The 25,129-nt window shown below is 46.0% G+C and overlaps 1 protein-coding gene across 2 annotated transcripts in view; it reads left to right on the forward strand.

Annotated features, from left to right (window-relative positions):
• Positions 1-25,129, forward strand: part of SRPX (sushi repeat containing protein X-linked) — a 141,762-nt gene that overhangs the window by 66,698 nt on the left and 49,935 nt on the right. For both annotated transcript variants that reach the window (XM_019956343.2, XM_019956346.2), the window contains 5 exons: positions 2,054-2,230; positions 16,067-16,193; positions 19,611-19,732; positions 20,478-20,657; positions 23,205-23,338. In XM_019956343.2, the coding sequence (XP_019811902.2) occupies positions 2,054-2,230; positions 16,067-16,193; positions 19,611-19,732; positions 20,478-20,657; positions 23,205-23,338 (740 nt within the window). The remainder of the gene's footprint in view (positions 1-2,053; positions 2,231-16,066; positions 16,194-19,610; positions 19,733-20,477; positions 20,658-23,204; positions 23,339-25,129) is intronic.

Below are 25,129 nucleotides of genomic sequence, written 5' to 3' on the forward strand. Positions count from 1 at the left end.
TGGCATCACCGACTCGATGGACATGAGTTTGAACAAGCTCTGGGAGTTGGTGATGGACAGGAAAGCCTGGCATGCTGCAGTCCATGGGGTCACAAAGAGTTGGACACAACTGAGTGACTGAACAACAACAAATCAGTAAGCAAATGGAAAAAGAAAACACTACCAAAAAGGGGCAAAAATCAAAACCAGGTGCAACATAAAAGAGAAAATGCAAATGGCCAAGAAACCAGGGAAGAAAAGATTTGCCTCACTAGTGTCAATGAAAATAATCAATAAACAATCTATAATAGAATAGAAGAGAGTTTTATCTGAGCCAAAGTGAGGACTCTGTGGTGACCCAAGGATAAAAGAGCAGATAAAACCAAGGAGGGCCTTGGAAGGCAGGAACGGAAAATCCAGACCCTTAGAGTCCTTCTCTCCCCCATGTTGTAATTATTAACAGATTTCAGGTCCTCCTGAGCAGTGTAACCTGTCTTCCCTCTTGCCCCATAGGGAGAAGGTATTTGCCTTACTCTTCCCCCCACCCAGTATACATGCCTCATCCAATCAGCAAATGACCCACAAGACCCCTATCGCACTCCTTGTACCCTGGGTATAAAAGTGGACTAAGTTCCTCTGTTCAACGTCGGTTCTCCCTTGAGTTGGCCCACTGTTCTGTCAGCATCTCCCACTCTAATAAACTTTATTTCCCTCTCAAAAAAAAAAAAAAAAAAGTGGTGCTCTGCCCTCGACTACTGGTAGTAGAGAAAAGTGCTCCTCCAAGAGGTAGAACTTAGGGAGGCAGGGAAGAATTACCCACTGAATGATGCTCATTCCCTGAAAGGCACCAGGCCTCCGGGGAGAAGACTGTAAGCGCATTTCAGGGGCTGACTTTGAGCTTCCTGAGAAGTTCTATCTCACTTGGGAAACTGCACATTGCACAGCATGGTTGAAGCACATTTGAGGTGCCGTTGCTTTTCCAGACCGCTGTCATGAATGGAGCACTTGGGTACCAATCGTTTCACATACATGCTGCTTTTGCAACAACACTGTTGATATGGGTGCCTTTAACTATTGGGGAAACTGGGGTTGGGGGCTGCAGCCGTGTGACCCAGTCTATGTAGGCAACTATGCCGTTTGGGTGACTATCCTGGACAGTGTGTGCTTCTCCCAGGTGTCCTGGATGCCCTGCTGCCAGTTGCTCTTCATGACTTGTACCGTCGATTGACCTTCCTCCAAGGAAGAAGAGGCTGTGCTCCATCAGAGCACTGTTTTCTCCATCCTAAAAGGGAGAGCATCCCCCATGGGCAGCCTCTAGCTGCCCAGTACTACTGACGGGTAAAGGATTCTGAAAGCCCAGCTACCATGCCTGGAGGCAGGGCAGACTCAGGTGTCAATCATGCTCCAGGGCTCCCCTGCGAGATCAGGCTGAGGCTCACCTGGCCTGAGATACCAGCTTGCCCCCCTTCCTCCTCTCCCCGTCCTGCCTCCCCCACCCTTCACTGGTCTTCCCTGGAAGCACAATCTTACTCCAAATCGGAGTTTGGAGCAGAGAAAGGTTTATTGCAGGACAAAGCAAGGAGAATCAGTGGCTCGAGCCCAAACTCACCCCGCCTCCCAACTGCCCGAAGGGTTTTAGCACAGCCTGTTTAAAGGCCAGGTGTGTGTGTGGAGGGGGAGTGGGTCTCAGGGTACATGAAAAGTTCATGCACAGTTCTTGGATTGGTTGATGGTGAGGTAACAGGGCGGTTAACATTATAGGCGCCAGGGGTCTCGGGCCATCAAGTAGTTCATTGCGCCCACTTGGTGGTGGTTTTAGCATTTGAAAAACTCAGGGAGTGTGCGTCAGATACTATTATCTGGGTCTTCAGAGAGGAGTTAGCGTGGAGGATATGGGAAGAAGTCTGCCTCCCCAAAGGCCCCATGGCGTCCTGCTTGGTGACACCATCCGTCTTTTCTCAGACTTCTGTCTGCTTTATTTCAGTTAACTTCCGCCTATGCTTTCAGTTTCTGGACTCTGAAACTCTGTGACAAAAACTAAGACATGCTGAATCTCTGGTTTTCTCTTTTTCAGAAAAGCGATGTCCTACCCTTGCCATGCCAGTGAATGGAGGGTTTAAGTGCATCGACGGTGCCTACTTTAACTCCCAGTGTGAGTACTATTGCTCGCCAGGATACACGCTGAAAGGGGAGCAGACAGTCAGGTGTATGGACAACAAGGCCTGGAGCGGCCAACCAGCCACCTGTGTTGGTAAGAAAATATCACCAGTCCTCAGGAGGCACCTACTTTGGGAGGAGCAGGGGATGTCCATACAGTGGATTTAAAATTTTTATGTATCTATCTCCACCCAGTCTTAGTTGCAGTATGCAGGATCCCTAAATTGCTGCATGCAAACTCTTGGTTGAAGCACGTGGGATCTAGTTCCCCAATCACAGATGGAACCTGGGCCCCCTGTATTGGGAGCACAGAGACTTAGCCCCTGGACCACTAGAGAAGTCCCCATAAAGTGGATTTTAAAGGAAACACCTGTGTTCCATGTGTGACGCCTAAGGGCCCAGTTTTGCTTTTCGTGGTTTTCTTCATCCCTATTTCTCTGGCTCAGCACAGATCTAGCCTCAGTCTCTTTGCTTGAGTTGACTTCACAGCTCATGGCTTTCCCGTGACTTGTGTCTCTCTCGGATTGTGATCAAGGCAGCTGGAGGCTAGCAGAGAGAGGTGCGGGGCAATCCTGCTATTTTAGTGCTGGGGTGTGCCCTGTAGCATCGAGCAGAGTTGTTGACATTTGGCTGGATGGTCCTGCGGAGAGCAGCTCTGTGTCTTTCAGCCCACAGACATAGTTCCTTTGTTAGCAACTCTGGGAATCAGCAAATGCTCAGTGTGCTAAACTGGCAGGGATTTGGCTGTCTTCCCTGACTCTGGATTTGTTGGCAGTAGTTCTTAGTTGTGGTTCTGGGGAGCCTTGGCCGCAGCCTCGCTGGAAATCTTTTTTTTTTTTTTTTTCTTTTTAATTAATTACTTTTGGCTGCACTGGGTCTTCGTTGCCTCTCTCGGGCTTTGCTCTAGTTGCAGTGAGCAGGGGCTACTCTTGGTTGACAGTGTGCAGGCTTCTCTTGTTGCAGAGCACAGGCTCTAGGGCACACATACTTTGGTAGTTGCAGTGTGTGGGCTCAGTTGTGGCATACAGGCTTAGTTACTCTGTGGCATGTGGAGTCTTCCTGGATCAGGGCTCGAACCTGTGTCCCCTGCATTGGCAGGCGGATTCCTATCCACTGTGCCACCAGGGAAGTCCTCGTTGTAACTCTTTACACATGCAAATTCAGGGCCCCACCCCAGACATGCTGAATCACAAACTCTGGGCATGGGCCCAGCACTTGGCACTTTAAGGAGCCTTCTAGGGCATTCAGAAGAGCTTAAAGAGAGCCACTGATCTAAGACAGTGCTTCTCCAGCTTGGGGATCACCTGGGAACCTTGGTAAAAATGTAGCTTCTGCTTCAGGAGATCTGGGGCAGATTCTGGGGTTCTGCTGGACCCTGCTCTAGACAAGGTTTCTGAATCTTGGAACAATGGATATCTGGTGTCCGATAATTATTTGTCATGGGGTCCTGTCCTTTGCACTCTAGAATGCTTAGAGCCTTGGCTTTTACCCACTAAATGCCAACGACATCTTTCCCCAGCTCCCACGTGTGACAACCAAAAATGTCTTCAGACATTGTCCAATGTCCTTTGGAGGGAGGAGGAGATGGAGGAGAAAAATCACCCCTTCTTTGAGAATCACCCATCTCTGAGCAGTGGATACCCACCCTGGCTACTTTCTAGAATCACCTGAGTATCTTTTAGAACCTAGCCATGCCTTGATCCCGGGGCTTCCGGGATCTGTGGTAAAGAATCCACCTGCAATGAAGGAGACCTGGGTTCAGTTTCTGGGTTGGGAAGATCCCCTGGAGAAGGAAATGGCAACCCACTCCAGTATTCTTGCCTGGGAAATCCCATGGACAGAGGAGCCTGGTGGGTTGCAGTCCATGGGGTTGCAAAAGTGTCGGACATGACTTAGTGACTGAACAACAATGCACCTTGGTTTTACCCTAGAGATTCTGATTCAGTTAGCCTGATGTGGGATAGCTGGAGGAGGCAAGTGGCATTTATAAAAGCTTCCCAGGTGATTTTCATGCATAACCAGACTCAGGACCATCGTCTGAGAGCAGTGGATCTCAGAGAGTGTGGGCTCCTGACCAGAAGCTTTAGAAATGCACATTTCCAGGCCTGCAGGATTGTCGATGCTGGGGTGGGGCTTAGCAATCTGCATTTTCACAGGCCCTCCAGGACATTCTGATGCTCTAAAGGTTGAGAACCTGCCTTGGAACATCAAATTTGGGAAGAACTTTCGTACCTTTTGGAGAAGGAAATTGCAACCCACTCCAGTATTCTTGCCTGGAGAATCCCATGGACAGAGAAGTCTGATGGGCTACAGTCTATAAGGTCGCAAAGAGTCAGACACAATTGAGCAACTAACGCAACACTTAGTACCTTTTAACACAAAATAGTGCCTAGCAGTTTGAGCATCAGCAGGAAGCCTGTTAGAAATACAGACTCTTGGGTCCTATCCCAGACCCAACAGATCAAAAGCCACATTGTAAGAAGATCCCCAAGGGATTCCTGTGTCCTTTTAAAGTTGAGGTAGACTGCCCTGGGACAGTGGTTTTTAACTCTAGCTGCAGTTTAAATCTGAGTATCTGGGGCCCTGGCATTTTTCCAAAACTAATCCAGGTAATTGAAAACTACTATCCCAGGAGACTGTTGACTCATAATGTGTTAGCGCTGCCAGGACCTAGCCTAACAGAACATTGTAGTCCAATCCCCCTTCTGCGGATAAGGCCTTGACTTTGTTGATGTTGCATAGAGCCAAGCCTATGTCTCCGGGCTTTTAGGCTCAAAGTCCCTGAATCCAGAGACAGCTCTGGCACAGAGATGGCAAGGCAGCTGACCGCAGGAGCCTGGCTCCTACCCTGCTTGGGTCTGCCCATCCTGCAGAGAACCATTCAGCTTGGTCTGCGCCTGCCCATTCCCCCAAGGACTCCTTCCTGACAGCTCAGCATCTGGGCAAACAATTCAGGGATGTGACTGAAACTGGATGCTGCCCTCTGGGGGCAGTTGTACAACAGCTTCTCTGGCCTTGGTCCTACGGTGTCTTCATGACGGTACCACTGTCCACTGTCTCCCTTGGCAGCATCGGTCATCCTTTTTCTTCAGTTATAGCCAGGGGACTGACCCGAGATGTGAGCCTTCTACATCTTCTATATCACAGCCCCGGACCTTACCTTATATCCATCTTAACAAGAGCACCAGGTCCAAGTAATTTCTCAGATAATTGACTCGGATTTATTCCTGGCTTCTCTTTTTCTATGATTTAGCTGGGAGTTTGAATTGATCAGTGATTGGGAAGATAGAAACCATTATAGGTGTTTCCGACAGAGGAGACATTAATACAGGGCAGTGGTTACAAACATAGGAAGGGCTGGAGGAATAAAAGAGGAAAAAGACTGTTGCCAGACATTATGTGTGTGTGCACTCAGTCGTGTTCGACTCTTTGCGACTCCATGGACTACAGCCTGCCAGGCTCCTCTGTCCATGGGATTTCCCAGGTAAGAATACTGGAGTGGGTAGATTCTCCAGGCAACCTTCCTGACCCAGGGAAGCGTCTCCTGAATTGGCAGGCAGATTCTTTAGCACTGCGCCATCTAGAGATTAGTTAGAGCAGAAATCCATCCCAACCAAGGGCTGGGGGGAGCAAAAGTGGCCTCGTGGTGTTACCCAAAGTCCATAAACTCACCCTGAGGCTGACATGTCTGCAGCTCACACCATCATGGATGAGAATGAAGTCAGGAGCCCAGGAAACCTTCATGAAAGCCCCTACCAGAAGCCTAATGGCTTCCCTCTTCCTCCTGCCCTCTGTCCTCATGGGAGTGCCTCCCATTGGCAAAGCTAGCTGGCACCCAGCTGGCAGGAGGAGTCCAAGACATGTCAATTTGAGAATTTCAGTACAGGCAGTAAAGATTTCAGTGCAAGTGATGATTTTAAAAAAAACTGAGTGCCAACAGAATCTGTGCCACAGAAGCCTTTTACTTCCTTTTATTTATTTATTATTTTTTGGGCGGTGCTATGTCTTTGTCACTGCACATGGACTTTCTCTAGTTGTGCTGAGTGGAGGGCTACTCTCTAGTTGTGTCACACAGGTTTGGTTGCCCCAAGGCATGTGGAATCTTCCCGGACCAGGGCTCGAACCCGTCTCCCCTGTACTGGCAGGCAGATTCCCAACTACTGGACCACCAGGGAAGTCCTTAGCAGCCTTGCTCTGAGGTTTTAGACATCTCCCTGTAAATCACTGTAGTTCTCAGTGAGGAGGAGCCTGCAAAGCGGGCCTGCTCAGCCATGCATGTAGGATAGTGCTCAGGCTGTGAGCTCCAGGCACTTTTCTAGAAGGATGTGACCTGAGGCCAGATGTTGAGGTCAGAAGAGCCCCTCCCAGATGTTGCTTTCACTCGCTGCCTGGTGCCTTGGAGTGTGCAAGCTAGCTCTTCAGAACACTCCTCTCCACTGCCACCGCCTCCCATCCCCTGCTTTGAATGTCTGTTCCCTCACATTGGAAGGGGTAGAGGTGATAGGAGGGGAGGAGATACTCGAAAATCTCCCTGCTGAGCAAACACTGGCAGAATCCTCCAGGGATCACAGTGTTCAGATGTCCAGATTGTGTGTAACAATGGAAAGAAATTGCTGATTGTTCTCAAAAAGCAAGAAGCATGTCTTAAGCCGGACCAGATGGGCCTGGAACCTTCCCAGAGGGAGAGAGAAAAAACTAAGAAATGAACCCCAATTCCAAGGGACTGATCTTAGAGTGGAACAGGGCAAGATTCAGGCATCTTTGGGGGTAGGGGAATTTGTGCATGCAATGTAGGGGGTAAAAAGGAGATCAGTGATCAGTGAGCTCCCAGGAAAAACAAGAGAAATAAGACACAGCAAGCAGGCAAATCTTTCTTTGATTCTGTGACAGAGAAGCTGGAGTTTGTCCCCTGTGAATTTTACTCCAGGGATGTCATGAACTCTTTGGCTTTCAATGTATTACTAAATGAGTTTATTGACTTGGTGTGTTGGCAGGGCTCGGGGGTCTGTGAGCACAGCTCGGCGCCTCAGCCTAGTTTTGGAGCTGACACATGGTGGCCAAGGAATTCTCAGATTTCTACACCGCCTTGAGCAATGCCTCTAGGCCCAGCTGTGCTGAGTGCTAAGAAAGTCCGTCCAGTTCTCTTTCAGATCTGGAGGGAAGAGAGAACCCTGGGCTGGCTTTTGATGCTGAGGTGGTCAGTTCTGTGGTCTGGCTAATTTGAAAGGACCACAAGTCAAAATTCATTCTCTTAGGCAGCCTACACTCTGGCAGTAGACTCAATGTCCATGGTTATTTTAAAAACAGATATAGATAGAAATAAGTCAATGTAGTAGACAAAGAAAAACATACTGCAAATTGCAGGAGGGTAAAATATTTAGAGAGCCACAACTTCCATGATATATATATATATATATATATATATATATATATAAAAGAACCAAACCCATAGACTGTAACAACTATTGTTTTGGGGTATATTTTTTTTCTTTCTTTCTATTTTTAGTCCTTTCCAGTTACATTGGCATGTAGATATAACAATGGACAGTTACAATTACAGGTCTTCTCCTTTGGACCAACACTTTTCCCTAGGCCAACAGGAAGAGAAAAAAAATTCAAGTAAATTTAAAACCCATGGACAATGAAAACCGAGCAAGTATCTTCAGATACACAGGGAGCCCTATTGAGATGTTTTAACAAAAGACCATGTACAAACCAACTTGCTTCCTGAAATTACTCTCTGCTTATTTTATATTTCCTGTGGAATAGAATAGTTGGAGAGTTAACACAAACGGAAGTCTGGAATAAAAAAAAAAATCTCAATTTGCAGTTTTAGATACGCAAATTGATGGACTACTTTTCCAGCTTCCCAATTATCTGACCGCTCAGTTGACCCAGTGACCCACAAGAAGTTTGCTAGGCAGAATGGTATTATTTCTAGAGATTCAGTTGAGGATACAAACGTCGTGGGGCTGAGAATAAATGTATCAGGGCATTGCTGTAAATGCTCTGAAATCATACAAAATTTTTCCCAGGTGGACAAATACACATTGATTTATAAACTTTTAGGAAGCTAGTTTCAGCTTTGCAACAAGTTGCTTGATTGAGATACTACTCCACTTTTTTTTTTTTTGGCCGCACTGCATGGTATGTAGAACTTGCCCAACCAGGGCATGCAGAATCTAGCTCTGTGATCAGGGATCGAACCCGTGTCCCCTGCATTGGAAACATGAAGTCTCCAGTGGTTACACTACCACCTTGGAAGTCCAAGATACTGCTCCACTTTTTAACCTGGCATGATTTTTAGCACAAATTAAACAGGTAAACTGTTATTGCACCACTGTAGTATATCTCCAATGAATTTTTAGTTTGGCATCTTTCTGATGAAGATAGTGACTTCCAGTTGTGGAGTTCTTTGCTTCTCAACTCTTTGGTCCATTGGGAAAGTTTCCTAATATCTCATATGGTGCCAAAGAAGTGGAAACCCTGTTCAGGGACATGTACACGGATTACAATCTAGCTGGGGGAAGCAAGCAATGAGGGAAGTTTTCAGTGGCCAGATTTGTTCTGCCTTGGTTAGTCACTCTCTCCCTGTGCCAGGAAATGACCACTTCTTCCCTCCATCAACAACCTCCAACTATTTTATGTTTGTGTCAGTAATCTATTGCTGCACAACCAACCACCCAGAACTTAGTGGCTTCAATCAACCATGTTATGGCTCATAGCTGTTTGGGTTGGTGATTTGGGCAGGGCTTGGTGGAGACAGCTCACCGTTGTTGCACATAGTAATGGCCAAGGCGCATGTCTGGGACTGGAGGAGCCAAGATGGCTTCACTCCCATGTGCAGCATCTCACTCAGAGGTCACCGTGCTGGCTGACATTTGAGTCCCTTTTTTCTCTCTCCCTTCATTTCTCACCTTCTCCACTTGGCCTCTCAAGTCAGATAACTGGGCTTCCTTAGATGGCAGCTGGCTTCTGAGATGGTAAACACAGAAGGTGCCAGACTCTTTAAGGGCCTACGCCTGGGACTGGCATAGAATCACTTCCCTTGCATTCTGTCAGTCAAAGTAAGTTACAAGCCAGGCACAGATTCAAATGGAGGGGAGGCAGACTCTACTTCTTGGTAGAAGGTTACTGTTGTTCAGTTGCTCAGTTGTGTCCAGCTCTTTGCAACCCCATGGACTGCAGCATGCCAGGCCTCCTTGTCCCCCACCATCTCCTGGAGTTTGCCCAAGTTCATGTCTATTGCATCAGTGATGCCATCCAACCATCGCATCCTCTGTTGCCCTTTCTCCTCCTGCCTTCAATCTTTCCCAGCGTCAGGATCTTTTCCAATGAATCAGCTGTTTGCATCAAGTAGCCAAACTATTGGAGCTTCAGCATCAGTCCTTCCAATGAATATTCAGTATTGATTTCCTTTAGGATTGACTGGTTTGATCTCTTTGCAGTCCAAGGGACTCTCAAGAGTCTTCTCCAACACCACAGTTTGAAAGCATCAATTCTTCGGCGCTCAGCCTTCTTTATGATCCAGCTCTCACATCCGTACATGACTACTGAAAAAACCATAACTTTGACTAGATGAAACTTTGTTGGCAAAGTGATGTCTCTGCTTTTTAATATGCTGCCTAGGTTTGTCATAGCTTTTCTTCCAAGGAGCATGCATCTTTTAGTTTTGAGGCCACAGTGACCATCCGCAGTGATTTTGGAGCCCAACAAAATTAAGTCTGTTTCCATTTTTTCCCCCATCTATTTGCCATGAAGTGATGAGACCGGATGCTATGATCTTAGTTTTTTGAATGTTGAGTTTTAAGTCAGATATTTTACTCTCCTCTTTCACCTTCATCAAGAGGCTCTTTAGTTCCTCTTCACTTTCTGCCATAAGGGTGGTGTTATCTGCATATCTGAGGTTAGTGATATTTCTCCCGGCAATCTTGATGCCAGCTTGTGCTTCATCCAGCCCGGCTTTCACATGAAGTACTTTGCATGTCAGTTAAATAAGCAGCGTGACAATATACAGCCTTGATGTACCCCTTTCCCAATTTGGAATCAGTCCATTGTTCAATGTCCAGTTCTTCTACCTCTTGCTTCTAACTGTTGCTTCTTGACCTGCATACAGGTTTATCAGGAGGCAGTTAAGGTGGTCTGGTATTTCATCTCTTTAAGAATTTTCCCCTGTTTGTTGTGATCCACACAGTCAAAGGCTTTTCTGTAGTCAATGAAACATAAGTAGATGTTTTTATGGAATTCCCTTGCTTTTTCTATGATCCAACAGATGTTGGCAATTTGATCTCTGGTTCCTCTGCCTTTTCTAAATCCAGCTTACATCTGGAAGTTCTTGGTTCATGTACTTTTGAAGCCTAGCTTGAAGTATTTTGAGCATTACCTTGCCTAGCATGTGAAATGAGCATGATTGTGCAATATTTTGAATATTCTTTGGCATTGTTCATCTTTGGAATTGGAATGAAATCTGACAATTTTTAGTCCTGTGGCCACTGCTGAGTTTTCCAAATTTGCTGACAAATTGAGTTCAGCACTTTCATAGCATCATCTTTTAGGATTTTAAATAGCTCAGCTGGAATTCTGTCACCTCCAGTAACTTTGTTTCTAGTAATGCTTCCGAAGCCCACTTGACTTCACACTCCAGGATGTCTGGCTCTAGGTGAGTGATCACATCATCATGGATATCCGGGTCAGTAAGATCTTTTTTGTATAGTTCTTCTGTGTATTCTTACTACCTCTTCTTAATCTCTTCTGCTTCTGTTAGGTCTTTGCCGTTTCTGTCCTTTATTGTGCCCATCTCTGCATGAAATGTTCCCTTGATATTTCTTATTTTCTTGAAGAGACTCTAGTCTTTCCCATTCTTTTGTTGGTAGGAGGAACTGCATGTATATAAGGGGATTGTGGGTAGCCACCTTCCCAGGAAATTCACCAGAGTATTCTTTGTTAGAAATCAGAGCTTAGAAATCATTAGTGAAGTACATCTTGGAAGATGTCATACCAAATTTGAAAAAAACAGGTGTGGTTGCTTATATCCTATTTCCAGGTATATTAATAAGGCCAAAATCATAATACTTTAAGCAAGTTAGAACTTCCATTCTCTTATAAATATCCGGGCAGTGTCCTAGACCCAACCTCCTCCTCATTTGTTCTTCCACTCTCAACTTGCAGCTTTCATCTGCAATCGAAGATGGCTGTTCACAGCTCACCACTTCATACACATTCAAACCAGGGTGGAGGAAAAAGAAAGAGGAGAGTACCTCCTGCCACACACACACACATACCTTTTTAAAGCACAACCCAGAAGTTGCACATGTCGCTTTTTCTCACAGCTCACTGGTGGAACCCATCCCATGGCCATAGATAACTTGAAACAAGGCTTGGAATAGAATCTTTATTCTGAAGGGTCACAGGCCCAGGAAAACTTCTTTTCTTCTAAAGAAACGGACATATATGGGCTTTTCTCCAGTTTCAGAGAACGGGAGATACTCTTTACTTGTGGTGCGCGGGCTTCTCATCCTGGTGGCTTCTCTTGTTGCAGAGCATGGGCTCTAAGGTGAATGGGCTTCAGTAGTTGCGGCTCCTGGGCTCTGGAGCACAGGCTCAGTTGTGGCACATGGGTTTACTTGCTCCACGGCATGTGGAATCTTCCTGGACCAGTGATCAAATCTGTGTCTTCTGCATTGGCAGGCAAATTCTTAACCATTGGACCACCAGGGAAGCCCTCACCTTCTTTTTTATTTCCACCATCTATCTGGTAGACAGAGTAAATATTCCCAAGTATGTAGTATAGCTTTGCAGATAACAGTGGTTGATACAGTGCAACATGTTTGTTTCTGGTATTTTATACGCAGAGAAGAAACTAGACACAGAGGCAGGGGACAGTTTGTCAGATGTCTCCAGTGAGTGGGGCAGAGGCCGGGATGTTCATGAGAGTTGCCAGGTTGCCACACGGTAACTGGCCCTGCAGGCACTCTGACTCAACAAGGAATTGTGATCAGGTTTCTATAGTAACTTTGTTTATTTCATCCATGGAAATTTATAATAATGTAGAAATAGCAGTGATGGCCACAGCTGTGTAATAATAAGCTTCAGTTTCTGGAGCATCTGCTGAAGTGCAGGCCAGCTGAAAAAGGGGGCCTGATGCTTGAGAATGTGACAGGAGCCCGCTCTGCTGCTGCTTTTCCAGGGTTTATGGACAAGGTGGATGTGATGACCAGGAAAGAATGTGTATGCAGAGGATGGAGGAAAATAACTAGCTCAGCAGTAGGCAGACACACAGAAGTCTTCGACTGATTAAAATAATTTAAAAACATGTGATCATGTCTTAAAATCCCAGACTGCAAAGAAGTTCCCAAAGAGAGGAAAGGCTTCCCAGACTATAAATGGGGATGATAATAACAAGACTTAGTCTAGTGGGCGGTGGCAAGAATTCAGTGAAATAATGCAGGGAGGGTACCTCGCCTGGGCTGGGCAAGTAGGGGAGGGTCAGCAAATAAATATTAGCTATTATTGTTAGTGCTTTATTTCCTCTTGGTTCTTGTTTGGAAGAACACCGCTTCTGAAAAAGTAGGCCAAATTCGACTGATCATTGTCAGCTGTCAGAAGCTGGCTTTGGGAAGCTGAGACTCTTCACCCAGATAACCTAATTTGGAGCTGTGTTTGCTCAGTGTCAATATGTCTAGTTTATAGGGAAAACAACCCAGCCAGCATATCATCTAGATGTTTAGTTTACACGACACAAAGGGTAAGAATATCTTTTCACTCTGACAGTGTTGCTCCAAGAGAATATGGTAACACAAAGTGATCTTAGTAATATGGTAACACTAAGTAATCTTATATTGAAATCTATTTCCCTTCCTCCTCCCCTCCTTTATGGCTTTAATTTTTTTTCTAGATTCAGTATTGTTTTTCAGTCACTCTGTCGTGCCTGACTCTTTTGCAACCCCATCGGCTGTAGCCCACCAGGCTCCAATGTCCATGGGATTTCCCAGGCAAGAATACTAGAGTGGGTTGCCATTTCCTTCTCCAGGAAATCTTCCCTATCCAGGGATCAAATCCGTGTCTCCTGCATTGGCAGGCAGGTTCTTTACCACTGGGCCAGAGTACAGCATTTTTAGTTGAGATATAATTCATTTTCACACCCGCCTCTTTTAAAAAATATTTTTGCCCATGCCATGCAGCATGTGGGATCCTAGTCCCCTGATCAGGGATTGAACCTGCACCCCCTTCAGTGGAAGCACAGAATCCCAACCATGGACCACCAGGGGAGTCCCTTGGCTTCAATTTTTTAAAAAATAAATATGCTTTCTATTATGAGCTTGCTGACTGCATTTGGCCAGCAGGGGGCAGGTATTATATACATATCTTTCTGATTCACCCAAAGCTGAAAAATGTTCATCTGAACTATAAAAATATGTCTTCTATCACCTATCATAGTAAAAACAAAAAAGGATTGTTTTTTAACATCTTAGCAACTGAAAATAGACACCTCTAACTCATTTAAAGCAGCTTTCATTTCACCATCACGTTGATAAACTATAAATTCTAAGAAGCATATTTTTTTTCAGTTACTAGCCCTGCAATTAGCATGCGTCTCACAATTGGTGACTTAGATTCAATAAAATATAGTTATTCACTTGAGGATTAGCATATTATGGCTGTAAATTCACACTCCACTGAAGCATGGCATTGAATGAAAATGAATTTGGATCGCTTAAGACACTACTTTTAACAAATTATTCATGATTTCTTACCCTAAATAAAGTGAGTTATTGGACAAGACACAAGAGAAAGTATATGAAGATTCGACTTGGTGCATTTAGTCTCTCAGAAATGTTTGTAATTCAGAATCAAATGACATTTCATTTTCATTCAGGTTATAGTAGTATTTAAACAATTAGCAGTTGACATGTAAGATAATGCAAATCGAAATGTTAATTTACTCTGACTTCTTAAAAATACATTCTCTGCCTGTTGAAAATCATCAAGTAGGACTTGTAAAAGTTTGAATTCCCCCTTCTTGTGATTTCACCTTGTGTGTGCGTGTGTTAGTCGCTCAGTCATGTCTGACTCTTTGGGACCCCTTGGACTGCAGCTCGCCAGGCTCCTCTATCCATCGAATTCTCCAGGCAAGAGTACTGGAGTAGGTTGCCATTCCCTTCTCCAGGGGATCTTCCCAACCCAGGGATTGAACCTGGGTCTGCAGCATTTCAGGAAGATTCTTTACCATCTGAGCCACCAGGGAAGTCTGTTTTAAGGACAAGTGCTCTAATTTGGGTTATAGTTCACATTCTCATTATTTTCATGCCTGGCCTTAAATAAATCACTTATGCTGTCTGATGCTCAGTTTCCTGATCTGTAAAATGAGAGCATTGGGTAATTCCTTTAAGCCTCCACAGCATTTACTTTTATGTAGCCTAGAGCAGTGTTAATTTTCTACCTTGTGTCATATTTCACATATGGTGACATAATCCTCTCAACAGACTGTCAACTCTGAGAATAACATGATTCTCTTGCCTTTGCATGCCCAAGCCCAGCAGCTGAAATGATGCCTTGGGGAAGGCTGGTACTCATTAAAGATTTGTTGCCTTGAATTGAATCAACTAGATGATACCTAGGAGAAGACAGTGGCACCCCACTCCAGTACTCTTGCCTGGTGAATCCCATGGACAGAGGAGCCTGGGAGGCTGCAGTCCATGGGGTCACTAGGAGTCCGACATGACTTCACTTTCACTTTTCACTTTCATGCATTGGAGAAGAAAATGGCAACCCACTCCAGTGTTCTTGCCTGGAGGATCCCAGGGACAGGGGAGCCTGGTGGGCTGCCATCTAGTCAGACACGACTAAAGCGACTTAGCAGCAGCAGATGATACCTAAGGCACTTTTCTCTAGTATCCGATGATACTATCTTTAAAGCAGGAAGGACTCACTATGGCTGAATGATTTCTAGTTGGGTAACTGCTATGTTGCCAAGTCAACAGGCAGAGTTTGGAAGCGTGGGGAAGAAGTTGCTGTAGCTGATAAATTACCCTACAAGACACTAGCAAGGCCAGCTGATTGCTGATTTAGCCATACACAGGTAAGTACTCACACAGTCTTTAAAACTCGGCAGGCATATCACTGGGAACTCTGCTCAGGGTGATGTGGCAACCTGGGTAGGAGGGGAGCTGGGGGAGAATGGGTACATATATATGTGTACACACACACACACATATATAGCTGAGTCACTCTGCTGTGCATCTGTAACTATCACAATCATTGTTAATCAGCTATACCCCAATACTGGCTTCCCTGGTGGCTGAGTGGTAAAGAACCCACCTGCTATGCAGAAGATGCAGGAGGCACCAGGTTTGATCCCTGGGTTGGTAAGATCCCCTGGAGGAGGAGGGCATGGCAACCCACTCCAGTATTCTTGTCTGGAGAATCCCATGGACAAAGGAGCCTGATGAGCTACAGTCCATAGGGTTGCAAACAGTCAGACATGACTGAAGCGACTGAACACGCATGCATATCCCAGTACAAAATAAAAAGTTGAACTCGGCAGACAAGAAGGGGCAAGATGAAGGGAAAGAAGATAAATACAGAAGGGGTGAAGAAGCCCTTCAAAAACAGGGAGCACCTAGAGCTTTGGGCACTCGCAAAGATGGTGCAGTGGTAAACAACCTGCCTGCCAGTGCAGGAGATACAACAGACAAGGATCCAATCCCTGGGTCAGGAAGATCCCCTGGAGAAGGAAATGGCAACCCACTTTAGTATTCTTGCCTGGGAAATCTCATGGACAGAGGAGCCTGGTGAGCCACAGTCCATGGGGTCACAAAGAGTCCGACACAACTCAGCACAGAGCTTCGGGCATGTCTAATGGTGGGTTGGGTGTCGAACCCCAGGTTGATATTTCCTGATGATGGTGAGAATATTCTGGTTATATTTTCAGATCTCGAACCTCCTAGAATCAAGTGTCCAAGTGTGAAGGAACGCGTTGCAGAACCCAACAAGCTGACAGTCCGAGTGTCCTGGGAGACGCCCGAGGGAAGAGACACAGCAGATGGCATTCTCACTGAGTAAGTGCAGCTTGGCAGCTGGAATGAGGTTGCCCGTTTATGTGAGAAGTTCACTACCAAGAATAAGGAAGTGTGTATCTGCAGGTCAGTGTATGCTTTTGGACTCGGTACAGCACTCTTTCAGCCACACCTCATTCATTTCTTTATTTTTCTTCACTGTCTGGCATACTACATTCTTCACTTATGTATCTGTTTACTGCCTGTCTCAACTACAGTAGGTTTGAAGCCATATCCTTAATGCCCAGAACCATGCCTAGCACATAGTTGCTACTTGGTAACTGTTTGTTGAAGGAAAGAAAGGAAGTCAGAAGGAGTGGTGGGGAGAAGGGAGGAAAAGGGACAGGAGGAGGAAGAGGAAGTCAAGTGGTTAATTCACAGAAAGACTCACTGCCATTGTGTGCTAGGCCCCCTACCCAGGCCTTCCTAAGCCACCGCCTCCCTGGGAACCTATGTCTCCCAGGTGGAGCTCAGTGTCGCCCCCTTGTGCTCTGGGAGTATGTTTTAGGGCAGAACTCCAAAATCTCTTTTTTTTTGGCACCTGTTTCTTTCACAACTTTTGATTTTTAATTTTTTAATATATGACCATTAAACACTTAAACCACTTGTAAATAAAAAAGTCCTTCTTCCCCACCCCAACCCTCTTCTCTAGGACCAACTGCACAAATAGTTTGAAATACATCCCCAAAATCTTTAAAAATGGGTGGTTCCCTTCAGTGAAGTTCAGCCACATGTTGTTCTAATCTAGCAGCTGCGCCTGTGCCCCTGTGGCTATGGATGGGCCCTCATGTTCCCTGGGGGCCACTACTTTATGTCAGCATATTCACATCCATGCCTTAGAGTACATGGTCCTATTAGGCCTCCCCGCCGAGTTTCCATCTGTGGACAAAGAACACCTCTGACTTACCCCTGGTGAGCCATACAGCAGGGCAAGGCTTTCTAGAATTCTGTCAACCCAGGCTGGGCAAGAGGAAATGTTTCTAAGCCAATATTAGCCATAACAGAACATTTTCTTCTAGGAAGAGGCTCAGTCTTTTACCCCTAGGACATTTTGTTCTGACAGCCTGATAATTTTTCCCACCATCTAGCTTAGATCATATTTGTTATGTTTCCCCTTGTAATTCCTCAAAGATAAAGTGTGAGTATTAAGAAATTATTTATTTTCTGTCGCATATATATGTCACCCCTTAAGGAGAAACTTTAGGCGATGAGGATTAAAAATATAAGTCACAGTTGCTATAACCATGTCATGCATCATGTGTGTGTGCTCAGTCATGTCCAACTCTTTGTGACCCCATGGACTGTAGCCTGCCAGGCTCTTCTGGCCATGAGATTCTCCAGGGAGAATATTGGAGTAGGTTGCCATTTCTTCCTCCAGGGGATCTTCCTGACCCAGGGATCAAACCCAGGTCTCCTACATTGGCAGGCAGGTGGGTTGTTTACCACTGAGCCACCTGGAAAGCCCTTGATATCGTCAGGGATTGGCTTTTAACAATTGTTGAATCTTTTGGAACCCAGCACAATGCCTGGCCCTTCTCCTAGCCCATAACAGATTCTTAGATTCTCACAACTGCGATTGCTATTGAAATCTGGTATAATATACACACAATATCAGGTCATCAGATGACTTTAGTTATCTAGCAAGGATATTCACCTTGGCATTTTTGTGGGTAATCTGTGTGTTACAGTTAGAAATGTGACATTTTGAAAGAGCATCTTAGTAACCCCAACCCTCTGTTCAGAGCAGCTATTGGCTTCCTAAATTCTACAGCCCAGGGCCATCAGAGCTGTGGAGCAGAATGAGTTCAGAGAAGGCTGTCTTTTCCCCTTTTGCAGCTCTTGCTTGGCCTCCTTGCTTCTCTGGCATTTCTCTTCTTTTCCTCATGTCTTTTGCAAGCTTCTGTTCTGTAGTCCCCTTCTGGGGTGGGGGGAAGGTTCTAGTGTCAGGTGCTGAGACAGGTGCTTCCTGTGAGCTCCATATTTATGCCCTATGACTGTTATTTGCATGTCACACATGAAAGCGAGTCTCCAAGAGGTGAGCGGCCACTCATGTTTGAAGTCTGATTCCTCTCAGGTTTATCTGCTTTTAAATTGTGCTTCCTGATGAGGACCTTAAAGCACCTAAGGCCCAAAGTGACATGTCTGTAATGCTGGGATGTCTGACACTCTTGTAACACCCCTCATTGCATACTTGTAAACAACGCCTTGTCCACCTGTGTGGAAGGTTCTCTTCAATGGTGACAGTGAGAATTTCACATGCACATTGTCAGTCAATATTCTTTTCATTCCTCAGACGTGTAGAGAGAACGGAAATTATCTATTTAAAAACAATTGATCATATTGTACCTACTGATATTCTTATCAGACAACTGAGAAGAAAGATGTGGGAGTCATCCTTGCTCTGTGACCTTGGGTGGGTTCCTTGATCTTTTGGTGGCTCAGTTTCCTCATCTGTGAAATGGGTAAAATAATGCCTACATCATAGGGTTGTTGAGAGGATTAAATAAACTACTGTATATGTGTGTGTGTGTATACATATATATATACATATATATATATATAATGTCTAGAATCACGCCAGACATGTATAAGGTTTATATACTGGGCTTCCCTGGTAGCTCAGAAGGTAAAGAATCTGCCTGCAATGAGGGAGACTTGGGTTCGATCCTGGGTTGGGAAGATCCCCTGGAGGAGGGAATGGCACCCCACTCCAGTATTCTTGCCTGGAGAATCCCCACAGAGAGAGGAGCCTGTAGGGCTACAGTCCATGGGGTCGCAAAGAGTCAGACACGACTGAGTGACTCAGCACACACAGCACAAAGAATAATAATGATAATAATAATAACTAATAATAAAGATAATAATAACTTGAGTTATTATTATGATTACCATGAAATCACAGTGAATTTGCCTTTTCCTCAGGAAAGGTCTCCACTGAGATAGAAAAAGCAAAGGAAGTTCTAGCGCCCCCTGCAGGCCCAAATTGCCAGTGACTGCTGGGACTAACCTCTCAAATGATTTCCCTCAAAGAAAATTCCCTCATCCTCCCAATCTGGCGGCAGTTCGGGTCTTCCTTAGACCAAAGGAAGGAAGACTTGAGCTTTGGGTTCTCAGCGTCTCCCATCCTCTGTTCTACATCCCCAAAAGAAAAACCAGTCTGATTTCCCCAGGAACTGGGGACTTCCATTTTCTGGTCTCAAACTGCACTTCCAAAACAAAGTAAAGCTCAGGAAATTCTCTTCTTTGAGAATTAAAAAACTGGCCTAATGGCAGTCCCTTGGAGTCTCTGTATCTTGAACAGAATGGGTGCTCAACAAACACCCATGATGGTCCTCTTTGATCCTTAGGCCATCACGGCCCGATTGTTGTTAGGGCCTACAGCGATCATCTTTGGTGTTTCTGATTTTTTCCCCCTTTAAGTGTTATTCTAAAAGGCCCACCCCCAGGCTCGCATTTTCCAGAAGGAGACCACAAGATCCAGTACACAGTCTATGACAGAGCCGAGAACAAGGGCACTTGCCAATTTCGAGTTAAAGTAAGAGGTAAGATGACTGCTTCTTGGCTTTTTTTTTTTTTTTTTGTCCTCTCTTTCTAAGAACAAAGGGAAGCAGAGACTCAAGCTAGAACCTTCTGTGAGTGCCCATTGTCAGAGGAAGACTTGCCAGCTCTGGATTTGCCTCTGATCATGAGGCTAGGGGAAGGGTGCCACCTCACTGCCTAAATTTTACAATTCAAATCCAGATGAGGTTGAGTGCAGGCAGATGATTGAAGGAGTCCAAGACAGCAGTAAGCTCATCTCACATGAGCCCATCGCTGGCTGTCCCAGAACAATAGTATTTAATAGCTTTTCCACTCCTGGGCTTCAGTGACCAGCCAAAGCCTATATAAGTCCTGCTATGAAGGAGGTTAGGAGCCCCTTAGGTAGCCCACCAGCCGACCGTGTTCTTGGTGTTCCAGAACCTTTAGGCAAAAAAGGTTTTTAAGGTTTACTTTGAGCTTCATGGTTTGGGTAGCTAATAGCTAGCCATCTTTACTCCTTCCTCTTCTGGGTTCAACCTCCTCATCTAGACCACAGGGAGCTGAATCAGTTTATCTCAGTGGTCTTGTTGGTTTGAACAGTGACCCTCCCAAGGTCCACCCACTGGCAGATAGCCACACCTGCCCCTCCCTACACACCCGCCCAGTGTAGAAGCTGGTGTTTCTGACTCCTCCCCTTCCCTGCTTGCTTTGTGGTGGTGGAGGGGGGCACTCAGCACTGAGCACCCTCTGGGCTTGTGTCCCACACAGTGAGACGCTGCGGCAAGCTCCATGCCCCAGAGAACGGCTACATGAAGTGCTCCAGTGACGGCGATAATTATGGGGCTGTGTGTGAATTCTCCTGCGTCGGAGGCTACGAGCTCCAGGGGAGCTCTGCCCGAGTATGTCAGTCCAACCTGGCTTGGTCTGGCACTGAGCCCACCTGCACAGGTACGAGGGCAGCTCTCTCTCCAGCCAGCAGCAGACCCTGAAGCCCCTTTGGTTCTGGTTTCCAGGACAGGGAGCCTTTTGTTCTATATACTTAGAAAGGTTCAGGGCCAGCCATATTCATCTGTTGGATGAAAACAGTCCTCCAGTAACTGGGCAGCCCATCTTGCCCACTCTCCTCCTTCACCTCTGCTCATCTGCTGATTTATCTCACATGTCCTCTAAGGAGCAAGCTGGAGGTAGGAGCCCAGGGTTCATTATAAATCAGCAGCATTATGAATTAGCAAAGTCTGCACCCTTGGGACCTCCCTGGCAGTCCAATGGCTAAGACTCTGCACTTCCAATACAGGGGGCCAAGGTTCTAGATCAGGGAACTAGATCCCACATGCCACAATGAGGAGTTGCTTGCCACCACTAAAACCTCATGCAACCCAAACAAAAAAGCATCTGTAGTTTCAGCCAGGAAATTAAAAGACGCTTACTCCTTGGAAGGAAAGTTATGACCAACCCAGATAGCATATTAAAAAGCAGAGACATTACTTTGCCAACAAAGGTCCGTCTAGTCAAGGCTATGGTTTTTCCAGTGGTCATGTATGGATGTGAGAGTTGGACTGTGAAGAAAGCTGAGCACGGAAGAATTGATGCTTTTGAACTGTGGTGCTGGAGAAGACTCTTGAGAGTCCCTTGGACTGCAAGGAGATCCAACCAGTCCATCATAAAGGAAATCAGTCCTGGGTGTTCATTGGAAGGACTGATGCTCAAGCTGAAACTCTAATACTTTGGCCACCTCATGCGAAGAGTTGACTCATTGGAAAAGACCCTGATGCCAGGAGGGATTGAGGGCAGGAGGAGAAGGGGATGACAGAGGATGAGATGGCTGGATGGCATCACTGGCTCGATGGACATGAGTTTGAGTGAACTCCGGGAGTTGGTGATGGACAGGGAGGCCTGGCGTGCTGCAATTCATGGGGTCGCATAGAGTCGGACACGACTGAGCGACTGAACTGAACTGAACCCTTGTTCCTCTCTCCAAAGCCAGTGCGCTAATATGTACAGATGATAGAGCCCCTGCTTTGCAGCACTAGCTGGAAAGTCCCACAGATCTTGGGCCTTCGGGATCTTTGCTCCTAATGTCAAATGAGGAAGCAAATACTCTACCTTCTCCTGGAGCTGTTGAAAGGATGAAATGAGGTCATCTATTGAACAATGGAATTGAGCAAGGCTTGGCATATGGTCCCGGGGTTGGGAAGATCCCCTGGAGAAGGGAATAGCAACCCACTCCAATATTCTAGCCTGGATAACAGCAACAGTAATGAAACTAAACTTTCAATAACTGTCAGCTGTTATTACTGAGGAACAAAAATTGGGCTGGATAGTGATCATAGTGTGACATTTGGACTAGCCAGAAAATTCTGGACATGGCTTCTATTTCTGTACTCCACTTTTTCTCATTTCCTAGTACTTTCTCCGGAGAAGGCAATGGCACCCCACTCCAGTACTCTTGCCTGGAAAACCCCATGGACAGAGGAGCCTGGTAGGCTGCAGTCCATAGGGTCGCGAAGTCGGACATGACTGAGCAATTTCACTTTTCACTTCCATGCATTGGAGAAGGAAATGGCAACCCACTCCAGTGTTCTTGCCTGGAGAATCCCAGGGACGGGGGAGCCTGGTGGGCTGCAGTCCATGGGGTCGCATAGAGTCAGACATGACTGAAGCAACTTAGCAGCAGCAGTGGCAGTACTTTCTCATCTTCATGCTTTCCCTTTAATCTTAGAGAGATAGAGACACAGATACATGCATCAACAGCTAAGTGCCTGAGGCTCTTAGATTTTATTAAAATACAAAGAACATCCCTCTTTACTTCCCTGTCTCATTTCCTAGGGTAGGAGAGTAATGCTCCCCACCTCCAGTGCCCTGCAAACATATTCACTTCGTAATCCCCAGAACTTGTGAATGTATTACTTTACGTAGCCAAGGGGCCTTTGAAGTTGTAAATTAAGGATTTTGAGATGGGGGAAAAGCACGTGGATTACCCAGGTGGGCTCAATGGAATCCCAAGCATCCTTAATAAGCGGGAGGTGGGACTGCTCTGAGAGGAGTGAAGTTGGAAGCTGCTATGCTGCTGGCTTTGAAGGTGGAGGAAAAGCTAGGAGCCAAGATTCTGGAAAAAGGCAAGGAAACAGATGTTCCCCCAGGGCATGTGGGTTGAGGGCAGCGGGGGAGGGGGCACAGCCCTGCGAACAGCCCTGACTTGACCCCAGTGAAACCCGTCCCAAACTTCGCACTGCCAGAATTGTAAGAGAATGTGTGTTAAGCCGCTAGGTTTGTGGTGATGAGTTGACCACAAGCAGGAGGAAACTAACACGCATCCCCACTCCCCAACTGAGTGCTCTTTGGGACCACCTCCTGAATAAACTGAAGACTTCTAGTTGAGTCTTTACCTCGGGGTTTACTTCTTACACATATGTTTCTGTGTCTCATCACAGGCTGTATGTATTGAGCCGGAAGCAGTAGAGGGTTTCTGACCTACCTGACTGTTTCTGATTACAGCCATGAATGTCAATGTCGGCGTGAGAACAGCAGCTGCACTTTTGGATCAGTTTTATGAGAAAAGGAGACTGTTCATTGTGTCCACCCCCACAGCCCGAAACCTCCTCTACCGGCTGCAGCTGGGGATGCTCCAGGTGAGTCCTGGCAGCAGGGCCGAGGCAGAAGGGAGGCCTCTGAACAGGAAGGGCCTGGCCATTTCATTAAAAAGCAAAGGCTAGATTCAATTCTTAATCCATTTCCTGGGAACTTTAGGAACTTGCACTTCAGAACTCCCACCATTCATTTCTGGGTCTGGGCTATAACCTGATTAGCATTGACACCCCAGAGCTAACACAATCGTTTTCCAAATAATGAGGTTTGTTTGTCTTCACTAATAAGCCTAACTGACATGTCCAGGTTCAGCCAAAGAACAAATTGTCTTTGCTGAACCCGGCCAGGGTATGCCTGGGAGGGAGGCCATCTATCTGTAATTTACCCAGAAGGCTGACTCAAGAACTGAGAAGAGTCCAGGGGCCCTGAGGCTCCACATGCCACTGCAGGGAGCTTCCCCAGCTCCCACAGAGCTCCTCAGAGAGGGGTGAGCATCTTTCAGAAAAGCGGTTCTCTGAACCGTGGTCCATGGACTAGCTGTGTCAGCCTGGGAGCTTGTTAGGAATGCAAATTCTGAAGCCCCCACCCAAGACACACTGGATCAGAAACTACCTGTTAGCAAGACCTCCAGGTGACTCCTAAGAACTTCAGAGTTGGGGGGTGGCTTTTCTAGGAAATGTGCCCTTCTTAGCTGTGTAAGTTTTGTAGCTACAAAATGAGGCAACCAATGTTTTATGGGAGGGGAAAAAAAGCCAGAAACTGAAAGGATTGAATTAGAACTTGCTTGATTTTTGTCCTGAAGCATGTTGTCAATAAGAGTGGCCAATCTGATTGAAGAGGTGGGATGCTGAGTTGGGTCATAGATGTGGTGCTGCATATTTTGGGAGAAATGTTTCACCCAGGTGGTGCTAGTGGTAAAGAATCCGCCTGCCAATGCAGGAGACGCAAGAGATGCAGGTTCAATCCCTGGGTTGGGAAGATCTCCTGGGAAAGGAAATGGCAACCCACTCCAGCATCCTTGCCTGGAGAATCCCATGGACAGAAGAGTCTGGCGCACTGTAGTTCATGGGGTTGCAGAGTCAGACATGACTGAGTGCATGCTTGTGCACACACACACATACACACACACGACAGTAAACAGAACCAGATGTTCAGAACAATCTTGGTTTAATTGAAGGCTACAATTTAACTTTCAGCTTTAAGACATTGAATAATAAAACTTTGTTTATTCTCCACATGTACTTGGACTTCCCATGAACTCTGAAGAGCCATATAAAAAGTTTGGGGCTCCCTTGATAGGAACCTAATTTATCTCGTCTTTACCTCCAATCCCTGCCACCTGACCTCCACCTTATGTCCCCTTGTCCCAGGTAGGGGCTTGCTCTTGGGGTAGCACAAGGCCACAACACTCCATTGTGTGGGGAACTGGCCTTGGAGGCTGTATCCCATAACTATACATTTCCCAACCTCTTCTTATTTCCATGGAAAAATAAAAAAGACAAACAACTTGCTTTTTCTCTGTTGGGCAAACTATGGCACTTGTAAGTAAAATTGTATTGACGCGCAGCCAAGGCTTGCTCATTTGTGCATTCTTTATGGCTGCTTTAGCATCACAGTGGCACCATTAAAACAGAGACCAGCCAGCCCCATGAAACCTACAGTCTTTACTCTCTGGCCCTGTACACAAAATGTCTGCTGACCCCTGCCCTAGTCTAGCCTACTCCTTCAAGTACTTGCTAAGTTACTAATCAACTAGTTGGTTAGGATACTTGATATCAAGGTATTGATATGTGACCTCCCCCTTCCAACATATTTACATTGGCATTTTAAGCAGA

This window comes from Bos indicus, chromosome X (genome assembly GCF_029378745.1).
Source record: "Bos indicus isolate NIAB-ARS_2022 breed Sahiwal x Tharparkar chromosome X, NIAB-ARS_B.indTharparkar_mat_pri_1.0, whole genome shotgun sequence".
NCBI classification, from domain to species: domain Eukaryota; kingdom Metazoa; phylum Chordata; class Mammalia; order Artiodactyla; family Bovidae; genus Bos; species Bos indicus.